Raw genomic sequence first — 25,268 nt, 5'->3', positions numbered from 1 at the left:
TATGTGTCACAGTAATTGTCAAGAAGGTTTAAATCGTGTCTTCAGATTGTGGGAGGGCTGTCACAGCACGTTACAGTGATGGCAATTAGCTAACTCGATGAAATAGATGCTCAGGTTTGGCTTTGTCTCCCCTGCCGTGGTTCACATGGATGGGGCTGGCGTGCAGTGTTTGTGACCGTTTACGCTGGCCACTTCGCAGCCATCCTCCATTTCAGAAACACCCTTCTCAGCAGGATCCAAGGTATCCAGGCAACTAGCGTCTCTCAGGGTAGCCGAATACACACGCATTTCCATAGACTTAATATCAAGACAACCCTTAATTTTACTATTTCAGAACACCAGCACAACTGGGCACTTCACAGGACAGGCCTGATTCTCCTCTCCAAATACTACTCTTAACTCCTCACACTCCATCTATGCTTCTTAGTAAATTTTTTTTTTTAGTAGTTTTTAGTAAAACAAGTGAGAAGCAATTTGGACCCTTTTCTATGAAAACATACACATAAACTGTGGACATCCATCATGAAGAATGGCTTTCTGAAGTCTTAATTTCCTTGGGGTGTGTGCACTCACACCAGGCATGTAATATAAATACAGAAGCTTACTTTAATAGCTCCCAGCTCAGCAGGAGATGAGAGAACAAGAATTGGATCGCAAACCTTTGTCCTCCGCAGCTACAGGTTGCCACTACAGTGAGCTTCATCAGTAAACGTTCTGCTTCCCCAAACCTCCCCAGCTGCCAAAAGCCTGCAGTAGGTAGAGTAAGCTTTCCTGGGAAAAAAACAACTGTCTGGGACACGGTACAAACTGTGATTTGACCCTTACAACCTCTTTTGCTGTACTTCTACGCTACTGCAGAGAAGGCTGCATCTATCGACAGCCACTTGGAAGCAACAGCTTTCCAAAGGGAACCACAGCCTCTAGCAGGAAAATGTTCCATAAGGAAACGCCTGTAAAGCAGCTGCCCCGAGACCTCACCTTCCCCAGGGCTCCATGGCTGCTCCGCAAGCCTCCGCCGGCAACCCATCCCGTACGGCCCGCGGGCTTGTCCCGTCCCAAGGTCCGTGCCCCGGGGCTGCCCCCGACACAGCCCGCGCAGCCCAGCGGCGAGGCCGCAGCAGGCTGCTCCCACTCAGCCCTCGCAAAAGGTTTTAGTTTTTTATATTTAAGCACATAAGGTGTTTTCCCGGCGGAAAAGCGGGCGTGGAGTGACGCGGGCCGCGGGTAGGGAGCCGGGTGTGAGGGAGCCGCGTGTGAGGCAGCCGGGCGGGCCCGGGCCCCGGCCGCCCCCACTGCAGCTCCCGCCCGCCCGCGACCTCGCCTCGCCCCAAGCCCGGAGCCACCCCGCTCCCGACGCCGCAGTAACACCAAGGACAGCGGGGGGGCTTCGCTTCCCTTCCCTTTACCCTCCCCTTCCCTTCCCTTCCCCGGGCCCAGTCCCCCCGTGCGGCGCCCCCCACCTCAGCTGCGTGCGACGACCGACCGCCATCGGCGCCGCAGCCCCAACGCCGCGCCGCGGGTGCCGGCCGCTGCCCGCTCCTCCCGGGGAAAGGGCGGCCCCCGCGGGCAGGGGAGGCTGCCGGGCCGCCCCCCGGCCACAGCTCCCGCCCGTCGCGCCGCGGCCGCGCAGCTCCGGCTCCCGGCGCGGGGGATGCGCCGCACTGCGCATGAGCGGGAGGCGGCGGAAGGGCCCGTGAGGAGCCGGGAGCTGCCGCCGCCGGAGGAAGCCGCCGTCGCCGCCGCCCTCAGTCTCCGCCTGAGCCGGGAGGGAAGAGGCCTGCACAGCCCTCAACATGGTGAGCGTCCCCCCGGGGTCGCCCCTCGGCGCGGCCCGGTGCCGCGGGGCTGGCCGGCCGCGGCGGAGCCGCAGGGGCAGCTGGGGCCTAGTCGTGGCGGGCTGGGGTGTCCGGGAGCTGCTCGACGGGAGCGGCGAAAGGGCCGGTCCCGGGGGCTCCGCAGCCGGGGCGCGATGTCCTGGGGCCGCGGGCGCCTCGGGCCTCCGACCAGGCAGGTGGGGAGGGCGTGCGGGGCCCGGGGGAGCGCGGCGGTCGGGGCCGCTGGCCGCGGGGCGGGCGGGCAGGAGGCTGCGCCGGGGCAGGGGCAGCGGCGGGGCCTAGGTGGGGGGCGCCGGGCCCCGCGGAGGCCGCCGGGCGCTGTCAGGCCGCCTCCCGGCCAGGCGGTGCCCGCTGGCGCGGCGGGTGAGGGCTCGGGCACCTTTGTGCGGGACGGGGCAGCGAGCGGCGATTGCGGGCAGCGCGGTGTGTGCCCGCCGGGGCCGTGAGCCGCAGGGGCTGCCAGAAACCGAGGGGTGCTTGGAGTTTTCCTCAGGATTTCAGGTGGCTCGGGGCCCATAAGTACGCTGTCAGTTCACTGGGAAACTTGGATATATTGGTCCTTCTTGAACTGGGATTATGTTGGAGAATTTCTTGACAATTTGTTTTGTCGTTTTGGTAAGGCTCCTATTCATGTAAGTGTTGTAAAGAGTACCTGTCTATCTTCCATTTTCTCTGTAATATTTTTTTCCTTATAGCTGAGGATTTGCTGTAGACTCTCAAATCATCTGACTTTCTCCCATCCCTCTTCCAAAGAGAAACTGCAGTGGTTGGAACAAAACTTACTGTTTGCCTAAACAAAAGAAGATGACATTCCTCAGCAATGGGGGGGGGGGGGGGGGGGGGGAGCTTACTGGTCTCTTGCACGGTGTCTTATGCACCTGAGGGAACGTGTCTGTAACCATACTTCTGGTCTCTTGTCAGTATGCAAAAGTTGTACAGCTTTAGCTACAGCTGTACTGTTTAAAGTAGTATTTTTTTGTAGCAGCTGTATTGTCTTAGGAAGGATGTAGGAGGGAGTCTAAAATCTACTGGTGTACACTTATTGGTATAAAGATATCTTATACATGCAGTTAATGTTATTCTGGCAAACAGTGCTAAAAGCATATTAAAAAAAATAAAAACGTCACCTTTACCTGATGGAATTATGTTGGCATAAGAATTTGGTTAGCCAGGATTTAAATTAGTGGTGCAGTATACAGGCCTCTAAAAAACTTGGCACTATGTTACTGGTATAATTTTTAATTGAATAGTTTGATGTAGATCTTCACTTGAGTTTTTTTATGGGAGCTTAAAACTAAAGTCTGGGTAAAGTTAAGACACCTCTACAGTCTGAGTGTAATTCTGCAGTTCTGGGACTGTCTCAAATAGCACTTATGCAGTAATGTTACAGAATTTTTTATGAAGATTTTTTTCTATAACGATCACCTAAAGCTGTCTCACAGCATATGCAGTGCAGGTATGCAAAATAAATACACAGTTGATGTCTTGTACATACATATATTATTGGCTGGCTATGTGGTTAGAAATTTAAATTGAACAATACTGTAGTAAGTGGCAATATAACAGAAATTGTGAGGCACGTTATTCTGAGAATAGCTTTCTGTGAGAAACAGCAGAATCCTATCTGCTTAGTCTTCTTGGAAATACTGAACTGAAGAACTAGCAGATACTTTCCATGGAACAATAATATACTGATAAATTGGTATTTATCAGATTGGAGAGAGTCTCTGAATACACTAGTCATGGCCCTGAGCACAGTTGTTAGGCCCTATGCAAACGATTGTTTTCCAGGTTGTGCTTGTTGACTCTGACATCCAGGTGAAAGGATGACATAAGACACTGAAGTGAGGCTAAATGACAGGCTGCACCTTTTATAACTAGTAAATACAGGTGTGAATTGTTTCTAGTGCCCAGGTATAGGATTCTGTACCTATACTTGTGGTATGCCAAAATCCTCTATTTAGTTAGGGGAAAGAGTAGGGAGACTTCTTCACGGAGATCTGAAGTTGTCCACCCAGAAACATGAGATTCAACATCCCGTTTTTCTGCCTGTATGCGCTAGTGCTCTGGCTAGTCCTTCCAGTGGCTGCGGCAGGTTCCTGGGGCCAGGTTGCTCGTCCAGCACAGCAAATGCTACGGTAGAGGCTCCTGCAGCTGGGGCCTGGCTCCTGCTCGCCCATGCAGCACCACCAGTTCGAGCACTTCTGGCTCTGACTTGGGGTTCATACAGCCAGGGCTTTCTCGGCAAAGGTTCCTGGCTTTGAAGTGCCTTTGTCCAATGTCTGGAAGGAAAACCATTACAACAGCCTGTTAGACTCACTCTGGCCATTGGGGCAACTTGAAAAATGTTTTCTGTCCACTGCTCAGGTACACCACCCGGACAGCATTCCTAGGGTTGCTGATAGCTATCTGCCTCTCTTACCCACATTTTCACTTGAGCTGAGTAGCATCTGTAGAAGTGGTCTCCTTCACCTTATCGGTTAGTATGTTTCCACCTCACCTCATCGTGAGGACAAGTAATGTGCCTGCAAATCAAAACAGAGCAGCAAGCTGGTCCATTATACTCTAAGCCATCTTCTCTGAAGAGAAGAGCTACTGCCTGGGCAGTACTATTCTGAATGATTCAATTAATTTTGGACTATGTGTGATAATCAAGGGAGGTGTGTGAGTTTCCATATCTTTATCCAGAGCCAAAAGCTAACCTTCTCTCTATTTACATTATCTATTATATTGTCCAGTTCGTGTTCTCTGAAGAATATTTCTATGCTGATAAATACATAATTTCTTACTGCAAACCTCAGGTGACAGGAAGTTGTAGAAATCTAGTATTACAAGAATTTAATGGCTGACGCTGTCTCCTGTGATGATGTTGTACTTCATGACATTGTTATGTAGTGTTTAACTCAAGCTGTTCTGCAAGGCTGTTTTGTACTGTGTATATTCATGTCTGTAGCAGTTTGTTGATATTAATTGTTTTTGGTTTTGGTTCTCTCATACTAAAACTTGTAGATTCTTGGCATTATGCTTAGGATGGAGTAGTCGGAGTGCTAGACAAGATGGTGCGTGATCTTGTTTCCTCTCCAGCCTACGAGAGGACCCTTTGAACTTACACTGTAAAATCACTTTTAACTAGAGCCATGAAAAAATTATTCAGGAATATGAGCTACTCTGAGAACAAGGTGTGAAATTTATTACGTAGCTCTTGATATTTTACTCATGTTTTGGTGGTGGCAATGCAAATGTAAGGTATGAATGCGGCTTCTAATGGCTGAGTAGAGCTTCTGCCCCCGACCAGAGTTAAGAAAGCTAAACAACTGACAGCTTTGTTTTATCCTTTTTTAATTGAAAAAGCCCTGGGTTTTCATGTTTCCTTAACATCTCAGGTTAACATGAATTACCTTAAAACACTATTACAACTACTGCATTCTTCTAGGTAGCTATATATTGATCTTCTACAAAAGACTTTCTACCCATATGCCAATACTGAAACAATTTTATCCCCTAAAAAAGTTACAGGGTGTAAAAAGCAACTTTGATTTTATGTTGCTTGTGATTTTTTTCCTTGCATTTTATATCTCAAGAGACCTTGTACATTTTAAAAGTTTTGTTCTGTTCCATTGCAGACAAATGGATTTTACACCGGTTTGAAACAGAAGCTTAAAAATGTTCTGAGAATCATACTTTGTGTGCCCTCTTTTTGAGAAACTGCTGTAGGAAAATGTAGTTGAAGGTTATGTTTGTTTACATTACACAGAAAGTATGCTATTTACTTAAACTGGTTTTGTCTTTAACTTGGATTTATATGGTTTTCCATGTAGTATACCTGTATGCTGTCACAGTTGGTGGATTAAAATGTAATTCAGTGTATTCACAGACTTCTGTTGTTGTGATGAACTTTTGTTTTCTCACCAAAGAAATACTCATGATTTTGCCTTTTAAACTTCAGCCATGTATTTGTTCAGTACAAGCAGTAAACCAGATTATTTGGAGCTGTCTTGTACATTGCTTTAGTGGATACAGCCCAATGTGGAATGATTCAGATGCTGTAAGGGAGCAATATTCTCTTGACCATTAATGTCGCATAAAGATGCCACAAACCTGGCAGTTGTGATAGGTAGGGTTGTGACATGCGCAAGCCCGTTCTGTGTGCGGGCTGAAGTTATTCTGTTTGAACTGACGTCACTGGGGTCCTTTGAAAGTGCAAGGATGCTTCCGGCAGCCAGGTCTCTAGGTAGAGTTTAAATGCAGTTAGTATAAAAACCTAGACTTTGTGGATGTTGATACTATTTTAGAAAAGGCTTTTACCTTTCACATGCATGAGAACTTAACAGGCTTTTCTGTGAGTCCTGACTGAAACAAAAGCACAGATGTCACATCGTTCAAATTCCTTCAGTTAGCAGTGAAACTAGCAGGAATCAGATCATCTGTTGGCGGTGGCTGGGAAGGGGAAGGTGAAAAGCAGTTACTCATTGAAGAGTAACTGCGAATGCCTTCTTTGGGGGCCCTAAGGAATTTTGGGCAGGGATGCTTCAAACTGATTGTGCACTGCTTGTCTAGCTGGTGGCCGCATGCAACCTTTGAGCATAGGGTTTTGGTAGGAATCTTCAGCTCTGGTCCAGGCAGGCAGCATGAGATGAAGGTTGTTACTGTTTCCTATGGACATTATTCAGGAGAGTGGAGCCCTCATACAGCTATTAGCTATACAGAAAATGTTGATGCAAGTGTGCAGAACTAATCTTTGCATTTGAGGTGGCTAAAAATTGAGTGCAGAAGTTAAGGAAAGACAGCCATGTAGTCAGAGTTGGCGTTTTTTTTCCTTCTAGACTGGGAAGGCTTACTTCCCTAGATGGGGGAGAGTTTCAGTCTGAGGCCAGAAAAAAAAATACGTGGGGGATAAAAAGCCCGAGTATTTTTATATATATATATATGTGTGTTTAATCTTTCACTGAAGTATCTGATCAAGGATGTGTTATTGAATTAGAGTTATCAAATCTGGTACTTCATGGGGAGAGGCAAATTTTATTTTTAAAATCTATGTTATAGCATCAGTTGTTTGTTAGAATGATGTAATTATTGTAGTTTTAAGAATCTACATAATGTAGCTTTTCATTTGGCGAAGTTATTCTGTATTTTGAAAGTTAAGTTCACCTTCTGTCTGTTACAACATAGAAGGCAGCTTGGGTATCACACAAACTTCATCAAAGGCTTGCAGGTCTGAATTTTTCCTTTTCCCCTTACCCCATGGGGTAAGACTTACTAGAAAATTTATTGCATTTGTTTTCCATTGGTTTTTACTTGTATATTTTAGCAAGACAGGTAACTGTTAAATAAAATTCTGTCCTCCTTTTTAACTAGTGTGAGAGTTGAGCTACTTTAAAGGGATTGCATTGCATTGCAGTACATACAGCTGCAGCGCAAGGTATTTGTTGCCTGATGACTACAGGATTAAAGGTTACAGGGTGCTCTGGCTTCTGTACTGCACACTTAAAACAATAATAGCCTGTTAGAGCTCAGCTTCTAGAAATAGCCCTTAAAAGTGCAGAAGGCTTGGAACCTGTTCCTGCTTGAAGTGTGGGTTTTTAATGTGATGAAAGAAGGGCTATAATAGGATAATAAAAACTCAGCAGTAATTTCATCTCTTGCTGTCCTGTCCTAGGCCTTCAAAGAGTTGTCCAGTTACTTAGGATGTGGAGTGTCTTGTCCATGTTGGCAAGCTTCTGCGGAAACATTCATCAAATATAAAGAAAGAGCTTTGGCACTTTTTCACTAAAAATAAACTCGTATTTGACCAGTGACAATACTGTTATTCCAGAAAAAGATTATGGCGGAACAGTGTGATTTATTGCATCTTAATATATTACTGCATGCTATACTGATTGGTGTCGTTAGCTGTTTGACTCTTGGCATATTCAGTGTTCTTTTTAAAAAGGTTTTGTATTGTTACAATCACTTAGGGAGTCCCATGTGCGGGAAGATCTCATGTGCATACCTAGGATTTAAACTTTATCATAAAAGTGATTTAAGCGGCATTTTTATGATCTAATTTCATTCTCCTTTTATGTGACAACACACAAAATACACTACCTTTTGTGGTCTTGGGCATCGGTGGCAAAGCCCTTTTAAACCTGTTCATTGACTTTTTGCTGTATGTCATTGCTTTTAGAGTTTACCCTTGCAGGATAGGGCAGAACAAAGCCTCATAAGGTTTTACAGAATACTCAGTACTAAAAAGGCTGTGCATACTTATGTGTACATGTTTTTTTAAAAAAAAAAAACCACCAAAAACCCAACCAAACAAAAAACTAATGATTAAAGGCACCAGTTAAAAAACAAACAAACAAAGAACCCCAACAACCAAAAGAAAAACAAAAAACGCCAACACAAACAACTAAGGTCGTATGTGTCTGCTCTGTAGTGCAGCTGAGTCTGTGGTGATGCAGCAGTCTGGCTGCGTGGAACTGATTTGAGGAAGCTGATAACTGATACAGAAAATTAGCTTTGGGATTGTGTCATCTTCATTTGGGATTTCATTCAATGGTTTGTTTACAATGTATGTTTTTAAAAGTGCAACTAAAAATCCATTAGTCATTTCTGGAAGTCATTCCACATGGCTTTGTCAGCATAAGTGATTTTTGTCTGTGAGTTTGAGCTCGGTATTGTAGGGTGCCGAATGTCTGCCGTGAAACTTGAAGCATGCACAAATTGTCAACAGCAGGTCTTCACAGGACCTGCTCTGATGGCTTGACCTTTCCCCGGAACCTGAAACTCTCGAGTTTCAGAAACATGTTTGTAGCAAAAGGTCCAGCGTGAGAAACTTATTCAAGAGCTTCAAATAAAGCAGACACACATTGTAACTTTAGAAGTAGTATAGCCTAAGTAAATGTCACTGTGTTTAAGCCTGCAGTATGTCCTAAAATTCTGACTTCACCTGAGTATTATATCTACAGGGTTGTTGTGATTTGGGGAGGGATTACAAAAAATATTTTTTTTACAAGGGATCTTTAAGGGTGTTGGTCTGTTTAGTATATTATGTGAGTGTCTGTTTAAGCCAAATGTGTTGCTGTTGTACTTTTAAAAATAGTTTAACTCTGAAGCTGGTAACTTAACTACTCTTACAACTAACAGGTTCACATTCACTGTCATCAAGCAGCAGAAAAACGATTTTGACTTTTAGGATGGATGAATTTGTGTTCTGAAGCTAGGGGTTTTTTTGTAATGATAATGTGACACTAATTGTCCTTTAGAATTAAGAGCTTGAGCTTGTACTGCTCTTAAACATTTGTGCTTTGGCTGACGACAGTTTGTCCCACTTAGAGATATTTTTTTTGGCCTTTTCCTCCATACTCACCGAGGAGGAGCCATGCACTTGGAAGTTACACTAATGAACTCAACATACAAGTTTTGTTAGAATGCAGGGTCAAGCTACAGTAGAAATACTTGTGCCACGTGAGAAGTCCAATCCTGACTTAAAAATCAGAACTGCTATTTACCAATTTGTAGTACTAGGAGTCTTTTTGCTTTGAATATATTGAGTGAACTTTAAAACTGAATTTGGATTTAGTGCAAGAGCTATGTGATTGCTTTCTTTGGTCAGCAGTTAGTTTTGTGTAACGAATACCCTTGAAATACTGACTGTGCTTCTTGTTATCAAAAACGTCCTTGGGAATCCCTCTGTGCTGATAAATCACTGGCAGCAAGTTCTCCTTTCAGTTTTGCGCTAGAGCAGAGGGGCATGTCTCTTGGCCTGGGCAGGAGGCCTGAAATTCCAGAGCTCTCACCTTGGCTCCTCACTCCCTTGCCTGCCTCTGGCAAAATTACTTACCTTTTTTTTTCCTTTTTTTTCTTTTTTTTTTTTTTTTTTTAGCTAGCTTCAGTTGCTGCACCTGTGAAATGGAGACAATACCTCCTCACAGGAATGTTTTGCAAATTATTAGGTGGAGTTGAGCACCTTCAAAGTGAAGAATCTAAACAACAAAACAAAAACTTTAAGCTGTTTTGGTGTGTAGCTCCCTGAAACGCGTGACCCAGCCTAGTGGCGTTTGGTGCCATCGAGAGGCAAGAGATCCTGTCGCTGGCAGCGGGGTCTCACCCCTTGTCCTGTACTAGCTGGTGTTTCTGTTAGTTCAGGCAACTGGGACTAAATGAATCGCCACTCTCTTTTGGTGATGGTAAGCTATTAAACGGCCTGTTCTGCGGCATCTGTTGAGGCAATTAATCTATCAAATATTTTGATAGCCATGGGCTTTATTCAGGCATCTCAGTTGCCCTTTTTTGGTAAGTGTAGTGTTCTATTAAGAGGAGGTTTTTTTTCTTTTTTAAAAACAAAAATTGGTTTAAAGTGTCCCAATTTACAGCTGTATATGAATTTGCTATGCCCTTCAGCTCTCTCCAAGTATGCAATAAGAATACCCATCTTTTATTTCTGTGATTGTTTTGTCGGCATGATTTTTGTGATCATTTAACTCAGCTTTGTTACAAGGTAAAGTACCTAGAATGAAGGTAAGTTTAAATTAAAAAAAAAAAAAAAAAAAGAGAATATGTTGGCTTGAGTGTCCGACTGCCCCATCAGTTAGAGGAAGTTTAACTGCTTGGGAAAATTATAAAAGGTACTGATTAAAAAAAACAAACCAACAAAGCTGTACTGAGGTTGTGTCCTTTTTTTGTTTTTTGTTTTGGTTTTTCTTTTTCCTCAGTAAAACTTTTCTAGTTACAGTATTGTCTGTTTTTACTAGAACAAGTTGAAATCATCACAGAAGGATAAAGTGCGTCAGTTTATGGTCTTCACACAATCTAGTGAAAAGACAGCAGTGAGTTGTCTGTCTCAAAATGACTGGAAGTTAGATGTTGCAACAGACAACTTTTTCCAAAATCCTGAACTTTATATACGAGAGAGTGTTAAAGGATCATTGGACAGAAAGAAGTTAGAACAACTATATAACAGATACAAAGGTGAGTACTGTGAATTTTCAGGCTTATTTCCTAGTTGTATATATGTATACTTAATTATAAGTATTGTTGCAGCTGTGCTCTTGTGCTTGGAAATCTTAACTGACTCTTTTAGTTTTGTTTTCCTGTTCGTAAAAATACCAATTAAAGGAGAATATGTGTAGGCTTCTGCTTCACAAGGGTTACATGCGGTTGCTTTATGTGCTCTAAATATATGTACATTTATATGAGATTAGGGTCTGGAGCTGGGATTGTGTGTACAGTGAGTAACTGTAATGGTGAACACAGATTTTAGGTGGTTCTTCTGGGGAAAGCACATCACTCAGGATTCCTGACAAAGTGAAAGGTTGCATATTAAGGATGGATTCTACCTTAATTTTTATTCACCTTGGGCTTATTGTCAGATAGTTGCAAACAGAGCAGAAAAGAAAACAAAGTCTCTCTATGTCTTATATAGGCAGTGTTCAACTGACAGTGTCCTACCACAAATAGTAAAGTGGATTCAGTACAGTAGAACAGCTTCTGTGTTTTAGCACTTCAGAAAAATCTAAAAATGAGTGCTACGTTTTCTGTTAGTTTTCATATGTATGCATAATCCAAGTACCATTTTCCTTAAGTCTTCGTTGGCTTACGTTGGTTAGTGCACTTGAAATGTGAGCATCTCACTTCCAGACCAGATGTTGATTCCTTCGTGGAAAGAGGAGTGTGCCTGGCTGACTTGCAATCGGTAATGGGGCAACGTAACTTTCCTCTTGGAGGTTACCGTGTCCAGTCTCATGCATGCTGGTGATGCCAGAGAATGCATAAAACTAATGTTGACTTAGTAATTTATGGGTAGATTTGATTATTTTATCAGTACAGCTTGTAAATGGACACTGCAGAGTGGTTTATAATGGTACACAGATCAGCATTCTTACCAAAAGTGCCAATAATTAAGTGTGCTGGTGGGAAAGGGCCACTGTTCTCTGTATGGAATGAGTCAGAATATCGTGCATATTATTAGGCAGAAAACAAATATTTGTGCTGCTTTTGTCTCTCAATGAAAACAACATAAGCTTCATTGTATGGGAGATTTTATGGTAGTAACTGCCACAGTTGTTGAAGTTTAACCATTGAAAGTTTAAAATTAATTTTGTTTTTAAAAGTCACTTATAAGGGCTGATCCCAAAAATGGCTTCTTGAAAACGTTTGCTTATCTTAAATGCATTTGTTGAATAAGTCGGCTCTTTCAAAAATCTGTTGTTCTTAATACTTACATTTATATCCCAAAGATCCTCAAGATGAAAATAAAATTGGTATAGATGGTATACAGCAGTTTTGTGATGACCTAGCTCTTGACCCAGCCAGCATTACTGTGCTCATCATTGCATGGAAATTCCGAGCTGCAACGCAGTGTGAGTTTTCAAAGCTGGAATTCATGGATGGAATGACTGAGCTAGGGTAAGTGTGCAGTAAGTGCGTTACACTGTCAGTGTCCAACAATATCAGAAACTGGAATGTATGGTGAAAGAGCCCTATTTTGGCAAATGCGCAATCACGTTGTCCTTTCAGACTTCAGAGACATTTTGGAGTCTAGCATCACTTGTCTGCCTCTGCTTTTTATGTGCTGGGTGCTTAGTGACCAAAAAAGGGAGGCAACTTTGAGTCCCGCCTGCCTGGCTTGTCTTTTTCATTTAGTTGCCATAGGGCAGCTCAAGTAGGTTAAGCAAGGATATTAGTCTGCAGTCTAGCACACCTGGGGTTTCTCTGCCAGATGAGAATGTAGCAGTCCTTATCACGTTTTTCTAAAAATCTAGCAGATTATAGAATCTGATGTATTAGCTAGTAGTGCAAATGGCAATGTGAAGAAATAACAAAAAAGAAATGAAATTGTTGTATAGGTACAGACTAATTAAAGGCTTCCTGAATTTTGTTTTGATAATTGTATTGTATTCCACAAAAGTTTTATAAATTTTTAAGTTGTAACTCATGTTTTATGGCAAAATCAATAATACACAAATAAACGGGCTTTAAAATGCAGGTGTGACAGCATAGAAAAACTGAAGGCCCAGATTCCTAAAATGGAGCAAGAATTAAAAGAGCCAGGAAGATTTAAGGATTTTTATCAGTTTACTTTCAACTTTGCAAAGAATCCAGGACAGAAGGGTTTAGGTAAGTATGTGTTCTTAATTATAAACATTTGTTTGTAAACATGGGAAATGACTGATTAAAGCAGTAAGTGAAAGTGTTGTCGTGCTCCAATGAGTCTGAAAGATAACCACCCCGGGATAAAATAAATCTCACTGTTGTGAAAGGCAGATGTCAATTTAAGGTGTTCAAATTGATAGAAATATCTGCATCATTAATATAGACTACAGAATTTTATGAGAGCGTTTATTCTTTCCCTAAGAATGTGTGCGGCTCTCAGAGGCACAATGGATTATGGCCTGACATTAAAGGTATAATTATACCAGTTAGAATTTGCAGCACTGAACAGATTGAGTTTTCACTTTTAGGATAAATTTAAGCTGTAAAACTGATTTCTCTGTAAGTACACTTGCAGAGTCTCTTGTAACACCAAAAAGGCTTGCAAATGTCTTGGCAAAATAGAATTGGAGTAGTACAAATAGATCAAATAGATTTCTGTGTCCTGGGCTTGATGCCTGTTGCTGTTGTGCTGTTGGTAATAGGTGTCTACCTGCAGCCTTTCCCCCTCCCCCGCAGCTCACTGGATTGTGCTTTTGATTAGTGTTAACAGGTGAACTAGAAGAATCAATTGTTAAAAATAATGACAGAACACCACAGTTCTGATGGAACTAAATGAACAAACTGTAGTTCTGTCTATTCAAAACAGCAAAAGTGAGGAAACAAAACTTTCTTTCAAGCAGTAATGTTAACTAACCAGTGTGCGTATTAATTTATATACAGTGTAGTTGAGACATGAGCCATAACTGATATTCCATGACTTCGTAACTGTTAACTTCTTAACTGTTCTACTTTTGAGAAGAAATGAAATACTGGAAGGCCAGTAGCTTGGCAGCTTCTGATTTTATTTTTCCCAGGAATGAAAATGCCTTAAACTGACTGCCACTGACCAGCTTTGTATTCACATGCTGTGAAGAGATGAGTGTTCTGCTTTGGTTTTTACGTGTGGACCAACTTCTGGGTTAAAATGAATATTGAAAAATAAGCTCCATGTCTTAGTTTTGACTCTGTCATTCTTGAACATCTTTCTCTGTCCTGTCTTTGTTTTCAATTGGATTGTGAGTTGCATTGTCTTAGCCACGCTCTTTTAGCTTCTTCAAAACTGTTTGAAAGTGCTGGTGCATACTTGTAGTCAGACCTGAATCCTGCATGTAAATGAGTGGAGTGATTCTTATTTCTTCTAGAAAGTCATAGTAACTCTTTTAGGTTGCTACAACAAGGATAGTAACTGAATTGTGAGAAGGCAGAAGTTAGGTTATGGAGAGTGTCAGTGTGGAATCAGTTCTGCAGTGTGAATGGTTGCAGGGGTTCGGGTTTTTGTTGGGGTTTTTTTTTTTTTTTTTGTGGTTACCTTTGTAACATTTGAATGTTGTTTTTAATCTTTAAACAGCTTTACACAACAATAAGTATTTTGCAGAATCCCTGTAAGGTGGTAAAAGTGAAATGACAGATTACAGTATCATAATTACATGATCATTATTAATTCATTTTCTCCAAGCTTCAGAATAACAGAACTGCTTGATGTGATATTTTACCTCTTATTTTCTTCTCCATGTTTCTAAGGTATAAGGAAAACCTACACTCTTTTTCCAATCCTACCCCCTACCCCCACACCTAGTGCTATATAGAAATGAATCTTTTGATATCCCAGATTGAACAGACTTCAGTAAAAACGATTTACCAGGAAAACTAAGTTCCTTGCTTAATTTCTCATTCATCTTAAAACTGCTTTATGCAGGTTACCTTCTAGCAGTGACAAAGACAAGTGTAGTTTTCTCAGATCCTTATAGCATATACGTAGCAGAAGGTGGGGGTTTTATTTGGTTTTATTTTTAAATCTGGGTCTGGAAGAGGTGTAGAACTGAATTTAAAATCTGGATGCTTACCAGACCTTTTGGTGCCAATAAATATGCAGTTCTAGGCATAAATTTATGATAGGGCAGACTAATTCAGGAAACCCTGAAGCAAAAGAATATGGGGAGAAGTACAGTGCTGAAAAGTAAGTGCTCCTAGTTAGGCAATTAATTTTGGAGTGTCTAAGTAACTGCTTGTAGGAGCTTGCAAAGTGATTTTAATGTATATTGGCCTCTAATCTTCCAAACATTGTGTAGTAGTTCAGGCACAGTTGAGGAAATGTGTTTCCTCTGCGTAATTCCTTACTACCATGTAAGTACTGTGGGTGTCTTAAAAGTTCTTGTGATATTTGCATCTCATCTGAGAATACCTTTTAGCTGGTATTAGTCTCAAACATTGTTTGCTTCTCTTGCATCAAACTCACAATGGAGCATATATTTTGAGACTTCCATATTTGATCCATGAGGACTTCCCTGAGCATTCTTTCACTTTCTTACGAAAATCTAAAATTATATCTTTTCTTTCAAACTTTGTGATTTCATAAAATTTCTTTCGAAACATGTAGTTTGTCCTAAGGCATTATATCTTTGTGCTTTACATATTTGGACTCACGTAATGAGTTTGAGGTTGCAGCATCCTGAGAACTGTTGTTGAAGGCCTTTGGTTACCCACAAGAATAATCTCAAAATTGTGTAAGCGTGTTGAAGTGCACAGTTTCTTTACAGTGTTTGTTTACAAACCACTATAAATATGCAGTGATTTGATGACCTTGCATTTTTTATATGTCTGCTATTAAGGCATCACAAGTAGATAAAATTTAGTTTTCTAATCTGTTTCCTTGAGGGACTGATCAGCTTAATCTGAAGTTTGTATCTATCAATTTTTAGAAAGACAGCAATTTTAATTGAAAGCTGAAGTGCATATTTTTTTATTTTAATTTTCTGTGAGATACCTTTACACCCTTTACACCTGTGAGATGCCTTTACACCCTTTAATAAGTTGTCATTTTCATCTATAGCTTATTTACTGAGGAGTAGTGACTTCTGTTTAATTTTTCACTGCTTCTTGAAACTCAAACACTACACTTTTGTGTGAAATCACGCCCCTTTGCAACTGATGGAAAATCTACAGATTTTGGATACGTATACTTTGGTCAGGAAGCAGCATAATGTGAACTTGCTAGCTGAGAAGAACTTTTAATAACAAAGATACTAAACAATTCAGAAATTCTCCCTATCACATCTGTCTTCTCTCCAGCAATGCAGAAGTTCATGCTTTTTGTTTGCTATTGATTTCATCTAAGATCTACCTTTTTTTTTTTTTTTTTAACATTTTGGGTGCCTGGGGAAGCGAGTGGTTTTCTTGGGTTGTTGCATTTTTTCTTTTTCTTTTTCTTTTTTATCCCTGAGGTGTAGTTGCTGATGTGCCTCTTTGTTCTCACAATAGAATTGTTTATGGAAGACATTTGCTAGACAGCAAGATACTTAAGAACTTTTGATAAAAAAGAAGTCGCTTAACTCTGTAGCCTTTTGGTGTTACTGTACGTACTTGGTGATGGGAGATTGCAGTTAGTAGCATTTTGTAGCATTGTCCTGTTAATGGAGATCACACTTGGTAGAGATTTAGAACTCAAGATACATAACTTTCTTTTATCAGCACTAATAAACAGTAAATGCCTGTCAGTTTAGCCTTTGGCAAATACCAAGGATGTATCAAAATCTGTAAAATACTTGTGTAATGCTTTTTATTTATGGTTGCCTTTTTGTAAAGGATCCATGAGTATATTTGCATTAGATTATTTTTTTAACCTTTATGAATACATGGTTCATCTTGGATACCTGTGGAGATTATATATTTGAAATGTATATCTCTAAAAGTAATGTATTTTAATATTACAGATTTAGAAATGGCCATTGCCTACTGGAATTTAGTACTAAATGGAAGATTTAAATTTCTAGACTTGTGGAACAAATTTTTGTTGGTAAGTTTAAATCTTTACATAAACTGGACTGCAGTATTTTGAAAACTTGGAAGATAATAGTGTATTTCATCTACCTAATAATATAAACATTTTTGACCCACATCCTAGGTAATGCACTTCATAGTGTGAAAACAGAGAAATATATTTTGGGGATATAGATGTGTCCAAGACAGTAAAAATAAATGTGTATAAGGGCTTTTAATTTTTATTTTTAAAATATAAATTTTCCACTCTTCCAAACAGGAACATCATAAAAGATCAATTCCTAAGGATACCTGGAACCTTCTTCTAGACTTTAGTACAATGATAGCAGATGATATGTCTAACTATGATGAGGAAGGTAAACATTTCTATTTTCTTTCATTAACTTTAACTGTGTTTTATGCTACCTTTATTACTGTGTTATCTGCTTTGGCACAGCTGTCCAATAACAGCATAATTAGAATATCACTGGTGATCTAAATTCCAGTTAGAGCTAATTTAATGCATGTTGTTATCATCTGTACGTTACTGCAGGTTTAAAAATGAAATGCCGAAATGTTCTTAAATCAGTTTTCTTTTTTTCTTCTGTCGGAGCTCAGAAATTAATTATTTCATATTGAGACAAACCCCAATATTTGTCCATTTAAAAAACCCACAGATTCTCTGTCAGCGCAGCTCTTGGCATCTTCAACCAAGCAACTGATTAATGGCCTATGCATTTCTTCGCAGGGTCCTCTGGTTATTGCATTTCTTAGTCGGGAATATTTTAAAGTTTGATTGCTTCAGTTTAGGTGAAGATTGGACATTTAATAACATAAAAGTAAAGCTGGCAGCATGCAAGGATTGCGAAACATAACTTACTTCCTACCAGATGTGTTTCTTGTAAACTTCTGTATTGATCTTTCCTCTTCCAGTCCATCTATAGCCAAGAGCAGCTAACTGCCTTCAGTCGCTGGCGGCAGATCAGTTCAGTGAGGGGAGGAAACTGCAAACTTCTGATTCTTCCAGAGCAGAGGGGAGCAAACTTCTAAACTTTCATAATTATGGATAGCTCTCATTCCCTTATCACGAGCAAACGGGCTGCTGCCCACAGTAGATCGATGTAGTTTAGAAAGATTGAAGGCAGAAAACATGTTTTAACGATTTGGAATAGAAATATTTTAAGGGGGAAAAAGCCCCCCAGAACAACCCACGGTTATTTAACCTTCGCATGGCCATCATGCAGATGATGGGGACCTCTTTGGATATGGCTGCCCATAACATGTAAAATGTTGATAGGCATTTTAACTACTTCTTGATAAGGAATATGTAAGAGTATTAATACCAGCCTTCTAGGCCTTTTTACAGTACTGCTGGCTATCAGGGCATGTTTTGCTGTGTTCAGGCATGGCTAAGTGCCGGCTCTAACAGATGAGCATTGCATTCATGTCAGATCGTATTGTGAGCAGTGAGTGAGTAGTATGTTACTATATGCTGCTGCTTACAGCATAGACTGCTTCATCCAATGTTCAGTGTTTTTTAAGCAGCTTCTGCCATCCTGGAGGTCAACTTTGAGTTCTGGTGCCAAAACTGGGACAGTTTTAAGCTAGAATTGTTGTTAGCCTTTTTTCTTTTTTTGGTCAGGAAGGTGAAGGAAGTATGACCCGTCAAAGTGATATGTGTTAACTGGGGTTAAAGGAAGTAGACATCTTCAACCAGCTCTTAAATTTCAAGCAAGAAAATCAAGTGACAGGTTTTTTTGCTTGAAACTATGCCTAGGTAAATTGGAAAGTAAATAACTTGTTTAGACCTGAAGCTTTACAAAGAATGCCTTGTTGAACCGAGTTCTTATGCTCTGGTCTGTCTCTCTTTTTTTTATTTTTTTTTTTATTTTTTTTTTTTTTTTAGGGGCATGGCCAGTTCTTATTGATGACTTTGTGGAATTTGCACGCCCTCAAATTGCTGGGACAAAAAGTACGACAGTGTAGCACTAAAGGACCCTTCTAGAGTGTACATAGTCTGTACAAATACCTGAAATGGAAAATTGCACAGTCAATTTCTGCTGGCTGGACTGAACTGAAGATCAATCCTCACAATATGTCTGAGGGTTGAGACAAACCTTTAAGGATACATCTTGGACCATATCATATTTCATTCTTCTGGTGGTTTGGGCTTTTCTTCTAGTCTGGACCACTCCTGCCCGTTAAAATTCCAACATTGTGGATTTCATCATGGATTTTTTTAAATATTTTTTTTTTTGGTGGACCACCCTAGTTTCATCTCCCATAAGTCCTAGAAGCTTTATAATTATTTTGAGGTTTCTGGTTTCACATAAAGCACAATGCTGGTCATCATCAGACAACTATTGTATGGCATCTGAATTATACAGATCAACATCAAAACAATTTTTAAAAGAATCCTTAAATATACACTTGGGGCTAGTTGCAAAGACTGTATTGATAGCACTTCCTGTAAGAGTGATATATTTAAGTGTACTGGGTCTGACTTTCTTTTTTTTTTTTTTTTTTTCCTTTTCTGGAAAAGTACAGGTATCGTCTAAGTGAGTTTGATTATCTGGTAAAAACAATTACAGAAATAACCAAGAAAACCCAAGGTTGTTGATACTGGGGTATCTAGGTGCCTATCTGAATGGTTTGATTGTACATCAGCTGATGGTGAGAACAGTTGAAGTACAACACAACTACTGTGCACTTAAAGCACCCGTGTTTAATGTTATAGTCGGCCTTCAGTGAGCGTCATTGAGATAAGCTGTGTGCGTCATGATAGAATCTAATATTCTCTAGGTTATTATCGAAGATATCGGATTTCATTACAGTTTTGAAATGCTTATCTGTCAGAGAAAGGTTTTTCATTTCTGTGGAGATCTAAGACTTGAATATACTGAATTTGTGTCTTAAATGTTTGCTACACAATACAGTATTTTAAATTGAGACATGTAATTTTTATGGTTGAGGTATGATGAAACAAATGGCCCTGTTGTACAAGAAGCTGGCGAGTTTGTGAATCTAGATTTTGAAACCATTATCCTGAGAAGTAAGTTAAATCTTTATAACGTAGAGGTACTGCCATTATGGATGACACCCATCTTTTAATTATTTTGTTGAGTTTTCCTTAAATTGACGTATCACTGTGGTTGCCAAATACAGAAATTAAAAGTAAAGCTTTCCCAAACAAGCACAGATGAAATGTAAAAATACTACACTGGCTTTGTTTGCCTAAATTATTTTGTTGATCAGCACTACTTCTTACCACCTTACTGCATTTAACTAAAGCAAGTTCATTTTGGTCAAAACAGGTTTTATCAGATGCAGTTCTTCTTTCTTTTCAATATTATGGGAACTCTTGAGCTGCTTTCATGCTAAACATGGTCTTTTATTCCTCAGTTACTTGTGAAGAGATTTGATAAATACTACTTTGTAATACAAGCTGGAAAATCACAAGCTCCAGGAGAAAAGACAGAGGGTAGTTACAAGTAAGGACAGAGGTTTAAGTCCATGCTCTAACTAGTCCCATGATAAGGCCAGAATTATTTCTGAGATGAGCAATTGGTACTTGCACAAAACAGCAGAACACTTTTATGCAGATGCCAAAAGTCTTTTAGGAAAGAACTGACTTGAACTGCGAAGAGATTTTTATTTGTACTCCCTGATGCTGACCGTAAGGCTAGCTCCCCTCGTTGCAGTGCCCTCCTAGGAAAAGCCAGTTGTGCATTTATTTCAAGAATAGTTCCACAAAAACACTGCAAACTTTCTCCAGCTACTGGCATTAGCTATGCCAAAAACCGTGTGTGTTGCTGCTTTCAGTATTTCCTTTCTCAATTTTGTGTTAATATAAATGGGGATTTGAAATTATGGGGGGGTGGGGGGGGGGGTGGGGCGGAAGAAAGCTCTAGAAGGTATCTATGCGTGCTGTTTTCTGTCTTGAGGGTTTTGGTACCGTTTTGGATTGATTAGTTCAAGTATGCTGTGTTTGGAGAGGAGAACTGACTTGCTTTTTATCCCAATACAGCCTTGTCTCTAAAAAAAGTCTGCGATTGGGTAGTGGCGTAATGCCGTGGTGTTTTAAAGAATATTCCTTTTGAATGCAAGATCTTTTCAACAAAATAGTGTTGTCATCAGTTTGGTACTACACGCTTATAATTACTGTGTAATTATAAAGAAATACGTAAAACTTTGACTAATGTTGCAGAAAAGGGTTATTTGTGCTATGATGGCATCTTACAACGTTTTTCAAAATGAGTGGCTGAAGTAGAAACATTGATTTAACAGGGTGTTGTTCTAAGGACAAAATGCCTGGTTACAGGGAATATTTTGTATTGAAACGTGCTCAGATGTGGCCATGTGTTTTTTCCTTTATATATTTGTGTGGGTTTTCTTTTTTTTTTTAAGAATGCAGACAGTTGCTTACTTGGATTGCTTTAATTTGTAAGTGCTTACGTCTCCAATTTGATGATCTCCCCTTGAATGGATCGATTTAATTTTGCCAAATGTCAAAAAAAAAAAAAAAAAAAAAGGTAAACTCCAGGTTTGTAACCTGTTTTTATACGTTAAATATGTACAAAATTAGAAGTGCCCTGATATAAAACACTTAATCTTGAGATTATATTTAGTAAAAAACCATCATTTACATATCTCTGTAAGTTCAAATGTAACTTCTTACAATCCCTCTCGTTACCAACAGAGGCAATAAAGCTCCAGTGAAATTGCCATGACTTAAGTCTTCTTATGCATTGTTGCAGTGTATTATTTGTAAGTCTTATTTCTGGAGTGTGCTTTTCAGCGGGGAGAGGGGGAGGTATGGAATGCTTCTGCATAAAATACACTTTCTTGGTAAGTTTGGGGGGATTTAAGCATAAAAATAACCTTACTCTAAATGGTTACAAGTACAAAACGGCGCTGAGCTTTCCAGCACTGATGTCACCCAGCACGTGAAGGAAGACACCACACACAGTGCAGCCGTTTAACATGGATGAAGACTACCACACATACAGAAGGTGACTTTTTTATTGCTGAACCTAATAGGTAACTTACGACTTGCTTCAAAACTGCTTTACGATGAAACCTGTACTGAGAAATCCTTACTTAAGATTTATTTTTTTTAAGAATGCATTTAATGAACTTTTGCAATTCACACATTATTGAAATAATATTGCCAGAAGTCTCTGTAGAGTTTACTTGAGTATGGTAATGCTGAATGGGTCTGGTTTTTAAACCCATGGTGCCATTCAGGCCGCTGAGCTTTCAAGAGTAGATCACACCATTATGTATTGGATAAAATTATAATTTTATCCATCAGAAATATACAGTCAGCTAAACAGTACAAAGCTAAGGGCTAAGTATCTGCGTGAGTAAATATTAAGAGTTTTGCTACAGCTGTCTGTAACTCAAACCTGGCCATTTAAACTGGTACAAAAATCAATGTCCTCCTGGAAGTTCATCCACTAATGTTAACAGAAGCTGCCTCGCTGTTGTTATTTGAATGTTTTACATGAAATTACACCTGTTTCCTTTCAAAACTCAATTCTGTGTCTTCAGCGTATAAAATTTCCAGGCCTCCTCCCTTGACGAGTTCATTGGCCAGCTGGCAGGCAGCAGCATGAGCACCCTGCAAAGCAAATTACAAACAAGAAGCTGCCCGGGAAACCTGCGAGGGCGAGAGCTTGGTTATGTTTGCTATTGAAGAAACAGGCGTGAAGCCCACGCTGGGATTCACCACTAAGCAAGCATCCCAGTAGGCTCCCAGGGGAGCTGGGGCTACTGGACCAGCAGCTGGAGGGGCCCCCCCTTACACACAAGGCGCATAAAGTTACTTCTCCTTGCTGGTGGGCTTCCCTCCAGCCAGAGAAGGCAGCAAGGCGAGGCCAGAGGCGCTCTCCATGCTCACCTCACTGCTCCTGAGGGTCTGGGAGGGGTGGAGGTAGATCTGTGTGCGCCTGCTGGGAACGTACCTTCAGCCTGGCCCCTCAACGATCCTGGCACACAGAGCAGCAAGCCTTGCTTTACTCCGGCGTATTTGCCATAATTAAAACAATGACTCAGCTAGAAGTGAAAGTTTTATTTAATAAATATACTTTTAATAAACCATTTTTAAAACAACTTCTACTGACCAAGCTGTACAATGAGCAAGCACACAGACTCGCTGTCAGAGAATCAAAAAGAACATGAGGCAGCCACAGTGTCAAGAGGTCCATAATTCTTTGTACTAATTATTGCTACGGTTTCCAGTTGCCAATGCCCCTTGGTTACCTAAAATTAAGCATCAACATCTTTAAAAAGGTACTTCTTGCAGTTCAAGTTTTTTTCTTCAAAAAAGCAGCAGAACTTGATCACTCTTCAATAAAAAACCAGGAGTCTAGATGATTCATTACTTTCGCATGCATAGGACCTGAAATCTCTCACAGGCCTGTAACTAGGAATTGTAAAAATATATTCTTTGCTGCAGTAATGGTATCTTCTTTATACCTGAAAGTGAGTCTTTTTTAACAATTTTCCCCTTTCTAAACTATATGCCCCATAGATTCCGTTTTCTCCAATTGCCAAAATGTAAAAAGGTTGAAAACCTGCTGATGAACAAAATAATTTCCTTTAAAACTGCTGAGGAAAAGATTACTGTACACCACAGGCCACTTAGGTGCTACGTCTGGGTTTCTTTCAGACAGGTCACACTTCGTATCATACAGAGCAGTGAGTGCATTTCATTTCTTTCCACTTCATGTTACACATATAGAGGTCTTTTAGCCCATGGCCCCTCCAGTTCTACCCACTTTATGCATTTATACAAACTGGAAACAACAAAAAAAAAGTCGTATCTACAGTGCTGACAATTGTATGTACTTATTGTAATACAACATCATAGTGTGGCAACAGCTAGAGCAAGGCGGATACTCCAGAGTGAAGAGAACATTCCTTTTAACAAAAGCCACAGCAACTTGGGACAGCAGGTAAGGTCTCTGTACCGAGTTTTCTGATGCCTCTAGCAGCAGTATTTAGCTGAAGGAAAAAAAAACAAACTATGGAAAGCAGAAGCCTTGCAAATACCGATGCAGATGCACTTCTAAGACGACTGACGGCAAGAGCTGATACAGCCATGAGCATCCAATCTTTCCTCCTCCTGTTATAAACTGAGTCATCCCAACAGAGAGCAGAAACCAGACAAATCATGCCACTGGAAGCAAACAACAGAAGCAAAGAACGTACAAAACAACCAACAATAAAAATATTCACTGAAAAAAACCAACCAAAACCCAAAAACCCAGATCTGCAAAGAAGGAAGTCTAACTGGGAAATAATTTAGGAACAGAAAAAAGGCTAAAATTAGTCCATAATGAATGGTTTGCCCAGTTTTAGGAATAACTCCTGTAAAAGAATGATGTCTGTGTAACAAGCAGGTGCAGTGACCATGGTGTCAGAGCTATTCTACACCACAAAAAAAATAAATCTCAAATGGTTCATAAACACTGAATTTCACCAAAATCACTAATATCCCGAAGTATCAGAATTATTAAAAATAATGTAGACTACAGGCTTGAGACATTGCTACCACTAGAAAATGAGGGTTTTTTCCCCAATATAGAAGTTATACTGTCATAAAAAAAACTGTGTTTGAAAGTATTACCAAATGTGTCCGGTAAGAAATTATAGTTGTCTAATATGCATTCTAAAGTTGCATAACCTTTTCTCAAATCATCTTTTGCACTAGAAAACAAGAAAACATTCTGAAAATGTAAAGCCAAAGTTTCCAGCATTCCTTCCTTTGTATTTTTTTTTGTTCCCCCTCCCAACCTTAAAAAAAGTACAGAGTATTTGAAGCAGAGTGTTATTTACATTTTAGTTTGTCAAACAGTCCAGAGCATCTTCCCACTTAAATCTTTCCCACTGCACTCTTTAAAAAAGCCTAAGTTTGGCAACTAAGACCTATGGTTTTTTCCAAGTAACAAAAGCAAACCCTATTTTTCACAGAACAAGACCTAAATTCTGCTGAGAACTCAATCTTGTTCTGAAGGTGGCTATGGAGAAGGTGCTTCTTCAAAGACACTGCATAGTAAAGTGACTACACACCACGCTTTTAACTACAAACATCTACTATAGGCTCTTCCGCTGTACCTTACAGATTTCAAGGCTAAGAGGTAATTCTAAAACATTTCCTCTCTATGGCACATCCTCCCTCCCTCATTCATACTTTAACTCAGAGATGAACACTTGCATTATACTGAATTAGCTGTATTTATTTTGTTCATTCGTCATGAGGGATTCTACACTGAGCCATGCACAGTGAATGGTTTCATACGCTTCAGCTGTCAAAGAAACAACATTTTTCTTCCTTGAATAGAAGCAATTTTAAGATTTGTGACATCAGTACAAAACCACAGTCGCTTCTCCCATCCAATGTGTTTGTCAGACCAAAATCTCTGGTCTTACACAAACCCAATTCTATGTTCTTACTAAATGAGAAATTACTGACTTAAATGTACTGCAAATAGAAAAATA

General features: G+C 40.2%; 2 protein-coding genes across 4 annotated transcripts in view; one reads left to right on the top strand and one right to left on the bottom strand.

Annotated features, from left to right (window-relative positions):
• Positions 1-1,652: 1,652 nt before the first annotated feature.
• DCUN1D1 (defective in cullin neddylation 1 domain containing 1) lies at positions 1,653-21,493 on the top strand. 2 transcript variants are annotated; one of them, XM_056358328.1, is made up of 7 exons: positions 1,653-1,796; positions 10,568-10,784; positions 12,053-12,221; positions 12,802-12,932; positions 16,718-16,800; positions 17,044-17,140; positions 18,670-21,493. In XM_056358328.1, the coding sequence occupies exons 1-7, from the start codon at positions 1,794-1,796 to the stop codon at positions 18,747-18,749; spliced, it is 780 nt and encodes a 259-aa protein (XP_056214303.1). In that variant the 5' UTR covers positions 1,653-1,793; the 3' UTR covers positions 18,750-21,493. The 2 variants fall into 2 exon arrangements, with proteins under 2 accessions (XP_056214303.1, XP_056214301.1); XM_056358326.1 differs by lacking the exon at positions 1,653-1,796 and adding an exon at positions 2,432-2,450.
• The window catches only part of ATP11B (ATPase phospholipid transporting 11B (putative)), a 72,903-nt gene continuing 68,786 nt past the window's right edge, over positions 21,152-25,268 (bottom strand). Inside the window, exon 30 of one of the 2 annotated variants that reach the window (XM_056358316.1) lies at positions 21,152-23,946. In XM_056358316.1, coding sequence (XP_056214291.1) covers positions 23,691-23,946 — 256 coding nt within the window. In that variant the 3' untranslated portion in view covers positions 21,152-23,690. The remainder of the gene's footprint in view (positions 23,947-25,268) is intronic. The other variant, XM_056358320.1, reaches the window with a different exon arrangement.

The sequence above is a fragment of the Falco biarmicus genome, chromosome 13, assembly GCF_023638135.1.
Source record: "Falco biarmicus isolate bFalBia1 chromosome 13, bFalBia1.pri, whole genome shotgun sequence".
Lineage (NCBI taxonomy): Eukaryota > Metazoa > Chordata > Aves > Falconiformes > Falconidae > Falco > Falco biarmicus.
The sequence above is the reverse complement of the archived record's forward strand: the minus strand, read 5'-3'. Positions and strand labels throughout refer to the sequence as shown.